Source organism: Lathyrus oleraceus, chromosome 5, assembly GCF_024323335.1.
Source record: "Lathyrus oleraceus cultivar Zhongwan6 chromosome 5, CAAS_Psat_ZW6_1.0, whole genome shotgun sequence".
Taxonomy (NCBI): domain Eukaryota; kingdom Viridiplantae; phylum Streptophyta; class Magnoliopsida; order Fabales; family Fabaceae; genus Lathyrus; species Lathyrus oleraceus.
Window position 1 is genome coordinate 642,804,084 of NC_066583.1, and position 6,162 is coordinate 642,810,245.

At 40.1% G+C, this 6,162-nt stretch overlaps 1 protein-coding gene across 1 annotated transcript; it reads right to left on the reverse strand.

The window, feature by feature from the left end:
• Window positions 1-4,052: 4,052 nt before the first annotated feature.
• LOC127082635 (uncharacterized) lies at window positions 4,053-4,957 on the reverse strand. Its single transcript, XM_051022864.1, has 2 exons — window positions 4,432-4,957; window positions 4,053-4,393 (listed from the first exon to the last, which is right to left on the reverse strand). The coding sequence occupies exons 1-2, from the start codon at window positions 4,955-4,957 to the stop codon at window positions 4,053-4,055; spliced, it is 867 nt and encodes a 288-aa protein (XP_050878821.1).
• Between the last annotated feature and the right edge of the window lie 1,205 nt (window positions 4,958-6,162).

The window sequence follows — 6,162 nt, forward strand, 5'->3', positions numbered from 1 at the left end:
TACTGCACTTACATTTTAAGTTCTGCATAATTCTTGTTTGCGCAGAATTGGATGTCATAACAACCCTTGTGACATAGGAAGTCTGTTAACTAGAGTTTCGGTAATTTTCTTCTTCTGGCTATCAACCTGTTTGCACAACTCTACACTTTTGTGACACAACTTTCTGTAGGTAGAGGTCAATTCTTCAAAGGTAACTTCATCATCACTTGAGTCTTCATCAGACCCTCATCTTCCTGTCAAAGCAGTCAGAAGATTTGCAGCCTCTTCAATATCACTCTCATCAGACCATGTGGCAGCAAGACTCATCTTCTGCTTTTTGAGGTAGGTACCACATTCAGTCCTGATGTGTCCATACCCATCACATTCATATCACTGAACCTCGTTTCCTTCTTTGAGCTTCTCATATGCTCTTGCTCTTCTTCCAGCATTGTTGGATTTACTGATGTCAGATGAGATGTTCTTGACATTTGCCTTTGATCTTACATCCATCTTTTTCAACAGTTTATTGAACTTCCTTCCCAACATAGCTACTTCATTGACAAGATCTTCATCACCCTCTTGACTCTTATCCTCTTCTATGTTTGACATGAAGGCAATGCTCTTTGTTTTCCTTTCAATGCCATCATTCAACCCTAATTCAAAGGTTTGGAGGGAACCAATTAGCTCATCTACCCTCATGTTGGAGATGTCTTGAGATTCTTCTATTGCAGTTACCTTCATAGCAAATCTCTTGGAGAGTGACCTGAGAATTTTTCTTACCAGTTTTTCATCTGTCATCTTTTCTCCCAGGGCTCCTGAGGCATTAGCAATTTCAAGGATACTCATGTGAAATTCATGAATATTCTCTTCTTCTTTCATCCTTAAGTTTTCAAACTTGGAGGTGAGTAGCTGTAGTCTAGACATCTTTACCCTGGATGTGCCTTCATGAGTGGTCTTGAGAATGTCCCAAGCATCTTTAGCTATTTCACAATTGTTTACCAATCTGAAGATGTTCTTGTCCACTCTATTGAGGATGGAATTCAAAGCTTTAGAATTCCCAAGGGCTAGGTCATCCTCCTCCTTGGACCATTGTTCTTCAGGCTTTTTCTCAGTAGTGGCTTCTCCTTCTTTAGTAACAACAGGATGCACCCAGCCTGTCAAGACAGCTTTCCACGCCTTGTTATCAAGGGATTTTAAAAAGGCTACCATTCTTGGTTTCCAATAGTCATAGTTAGAACCATCCAAAATTGGTGGCCTATGAACAAATCCTCCATCCCTCTCCATTGTACCAGAAAGTATTTTCCCTAGATCTCATCCAGAGCCAGAGCAGGATGCCTGCTCTGATACCAATTGAAATTCTGGTATCAGATATAAGATGTCGAAGGTGATGTTACGACACTATTATCTGTTAATACACAATGGAAATATAAACAGAATTGTAAAGCAAATCACACAAGCAATTGTTAACCCAGTTCGGTGCAACTCACCTACGTATGGGGGCTACCAAGCCAGGAAGGAAATTCTTTATAATAGAATTAGTTCAAAGATTATCCGTACACTTCAACAAGTTACAGTCTTTCTCACCTAATCTCTACCGGTGCAACTTCTACCTAAGCACTCTTAGATATGAGAACCCACTCACTTCCCTTACAATCACACACCCGTGATTTTAAACAACAATCCTTGTGAAAAGAAAATACTTTTCAATTACAAAACTCTTGATTTTACTTCACAATTTCAATCAAGAAGACACACTTTTGATCTTGCTTCACAACTTTGATCAAGAAGACAAATCAGTCCAATTCAATCATCAATGGATGACTCGAATGACCTACAGACACAAGCCCTAGCTCTCTCTCTAAATTTCGCTCAGTCTTGGTTGTGTGTTCAAACAGGTTTTCTAAGCCCCTTTTTATAGAAGCAATCTGCTGGGCTTGGATATCTTGAAAACCCTAAATATATTTTCCAATCAAATCTTTTTATAACAGCTGTATAGATCTCCTTGGAAAATAATCAAATCTGGTTGAAATGCCTGATTGAATGCGCCAGCTAGCCATATCTTCAATCAACCAATGATTGCCATTAATTGTGCAATCACAAAACACCAGACATTCATACTGAATGTTCTGTGTACAGGATGTCATGACATCGGGTCTGACATCCTAGAAAAATCCTGCATAATCCAATTTCCTTTTATAGCAGGTACATCCATATCAGATACCATGACATTGTGTATGTCATATGAAACAATCCTGCATGAACATGTCTTCCATATAAGCTCCAGCAGGTACAACCAATATCAGAAGCCTTGTCATTGTTTGTGGCATTCTGAAACAATCCTGCTTGCACATGTTCTTTAACACCAGCAGGTACATATGATATCTCATGTTAAGACATTACACATGACATCTTGTGAACACTCTTTGTTTTACCAAAATTGCTGCCAACACTTAGAATCAACAAACTCCCCCTTTGGCAAATTTTGGCTAAAACATATATCTGTCCTTTTTGTTCACAAGGCAAACTATCAGTAGTTAAACAACATAACAGATGTTTAATCAGCAACAGAAGCAAAACAATTACTAGCTATGGCTACTAGTAATACACACATGCACACGGGTACTTCTCCTCCCCCTAAATCTGTGCAACAATCAGAATTACTAGTTATGGATGCAACTAGTAAGACACACAAATGCACAATGCACCAGGGTACTTCTTCTCCCCCTAAATCCGTGCATGCATCAAATATAACAGCTAATGTAACTCCAGCACCTATACCAGCCAGAATGTCATACTGACATCTGCTTCAACAACAGCACATGTGCACCTCTTTCAGTAATAGTTGTACTTCTGTTCAGCCACATCCAACTTCCATATCAAGCACTTCTCCCCCTTTTTAGTCAAAATTGACCAAAGGTGACCAATCAGACAAAATAAATGTCTATTAGCCTTGCAGAGAAAGTCAAAACTGATGTTATAACATTAAGCATGTTAAAACATAGTATTCAGGAAGTACACAACATCATTAAACACAGCTGTGATAGCTGGAATAATGAACAAATCCAAGGAACTCTTTAAGAGCCCTAAATATTACATAACAGGCATCAAGAGGACTGCCACAAAATACAAAAACAAAAACCAATCAAGACAACAGCCTTCCAAACAGCAGCCCAGCTTCCACCACACCTTCCAGTCTTCAATTCAGGCAGGAACCATTAGTCAGAAGAAGTATCACCTTCACCTTCATCTTCATCTTCACCTGCACCTTCAGAGTCTTCTGAGCTTTCAGAACTGGTTTGGGATCTTGTATTTGAGTCCTTTCCAACCTTTTCTATGTCTTCCTTTTCCAGGCTACAGATGAGAACTTCTAACGCTTCTTTTCTGGCCTTGGCCACCCTTATACCATTGTCTAATTCTTTGCAGGTCTCTTTTAGTTGGTCAATCAGGCTTCCTTTAGATGTAGACTCCCTTCTGGCAGATGTCATGACATCATTGACATGACTTCCCTCAAACAACTTGTAATGAATGGACAAAGGGGATTTTCTCCTGCTTGGAATGTCACTTGTGCTCAGAATCCCTGGTTGTTGGCTCAGGATAATGCCACAAATAAGGGAGGGGAAGGCAATGGGTAACTTCACAGCATTTGTAGAAGCATGTCTAATGGTTTGTTCAAATATGAACTTGCCAAAATCATAGTTAACCTTTGTTCCAATAGCATGAATGATTCTTCTAAGATTGATGGAGATAGTAGAAGCATGATTAGTAGGAATCCAATTAGCTGAGCCAATCTTGTGCAGGATGGCATATTTAACACTGAGCCTTCCAGCTGATAAGTGATTTCTACTAGGCCATTCCTTAACTTGGCCAGCAGTGATAACCCTACAGACCTCATTGTCTGTGGTTTCTAGGTCTACTCCTCCATCCATTCCTCTTCCTAGGAACTTGTTGATGACACTTGGTGAGAATTTCACACATTTGCCTCTTACAAATACCTTGCAAAACTCCCTGCTGTTCTTATCATGAATATCCTCAGGGATATTAACAATAAACTCTTTTACCAGTCCCTCATAGCATTAGGGTAGGGTCACCATAGTCTTCATGAGTCCAGCATTCTTGATCAGCTCAATTATCTCCTTTACTTCTATAACTTCTTGTCCAAGCTCTTTTTCAATGGCTACTCTTATCTGAATGACATATTTCCATTTTGCTGCTCCATCTTTCATGTGAAAGGAGATTTTGTCAAGCTGTACACCAGTAGCAGCAACAGTCTTGCCAGGAGATTTCTGACCAGCCTGCCTTTTTGCAGGGGAGATGTCTGGGACATCGTCTTTAACATTCTCCTCAAAATCAGAGCTGTCTCTTTCTTTTCTTTTTCCAACCTCAACCTTGCTCCAGGATTTTGAGGGTCCTACTCCTGCAGATTCACTCTAGCAGCTCTCATTTTAGCCATACTTTTTCCTTTCTTAGTTCTCAGTTTCTCAGCTACGCTAGGTTTAACCAGATGAAAAGGATCATCCTCTCCTTCAGTGCTTTCTTCCTCCAGATCAATAATATTTTCTTGAGGCACATTTTGTTTCTTGCTAGGTAGGGTTTTACCTAGAAAGCAAAGCCCTTCAGCAACCACCTCCTTTTCAGATATAGATGAATCATCATCTTTATCTGCATGGGGTTCTCCCTCAGGGGAGGGTTCCCTTCTGGACAGAGGGGTAGAAACTCCTTCAACTTTATGTCCTTCACTCAGAATTCTCGTAACCAGTCTCCTTATAGCACGATCGGTGTAGTATATATCTTTAGGAAGAGAGGAGTTACCAGAGGTATTACCTTTCTTATCTCCAGCCTTGGAGGAAGTACCAGTGGTGTCGCCCGGTATCATGCACAGAGGAGTGACGTCCATTATGTCTTCATCTACAAACTCCATAGAAGGAGTCTTTGCATGTTGGGAGGATTTGGTACCAGATGATGATGGATGTTGAGACATGTTGTAGGACTTTTGAGGAAGGTTTCTTTGCCCTAGATGAGCTTTTCTTAGAAGTTGAATGGAAATGGCAGTTGCTGAGTTTAGGTAGCGTGTGCTAAGGGAATAGATACTATTTTCAAAACTTGGGAATGATTTATCATTAATGGGGCTCTTTCTTTTAAAAGGGCAGACATTATTTTTATTTCTTTTATTTTTTCTTTTTAATTGCCATAATTTCTCAAGAGTCCAAATCCCTAATTTTCCTCCCTCATATTCAGTTTTACCCAAATTTCTTGCAAGCTTGTCTGCTAGTTCCAGTCCAAGCTTTTGACTTCTGAATTTGTCTTCCACAAATTTTCTAATGGAGTGATAATAGCTAGAGCAGTACTTTGTCCATCTGTCTTGAGTCTGATTTTTGGACCTGGCTTCAGCATTCAGGAAGTCATAATACGATGTTATGACATCGTGCGTGACATTGTATGCAATCAGTAATAGGTTCATCCAACCTAGTTGAGCCCTACTGCTATCATCTTCTGTATCTTTCACAGGTGTCATCCAAATCTTCTCAATATTGTCCTTGGCCTTTTTGAACAGAGTCCTTTGTGGCTTAGTCCCAACAGTTCCATTCTCCCTGTGACTGGTCAAATGTCCACCTGTTTGGTCTAATCTCTCAGGTTTTTGAGCCATCATAACCTTTTCTCCTCTGAGCTTCTAGTGTGACATCTTTGTATGACATTTTCCCTAGCCTTGTTTTACATCACTCTTGAGAGTATCTGTTCTCAACCAATACTTTAAGGGACAATCCAATTGAGAGCTCCATATGTAGCAATTGTCTTTGGTCCTGATTCCTCTCATAATTACTTCACTCTTTATGTCCAGGATTAGACATTCAGTCTTGGTGAAGTTAACATTCAGACCTTGATCGCATAGTTGGCTGATGCTTATGAGGTTTGCAGTTAAGCCTCTGACTAGTAGAACTTTGTCAAGTCTAGGTACTCCAACGCAATCAAGCTTACCTGTTCCCTTGATTTCTCCTTTTTCTCCATTTCCAAAGGTTGCATGACTTATAGTATGGTGATGCAGATCAGTTAGCAGGTCTTGGTTTCCAGTCATGTGTCTGGAGCATCCACTATCAAAGTACCATTCTTCTTTGGCTGAGATTCTGAGGGGAATGTGAGCTATCAGACTTGTGACATTTGTCTTAGGGACCCATTGCTTTTTGATGA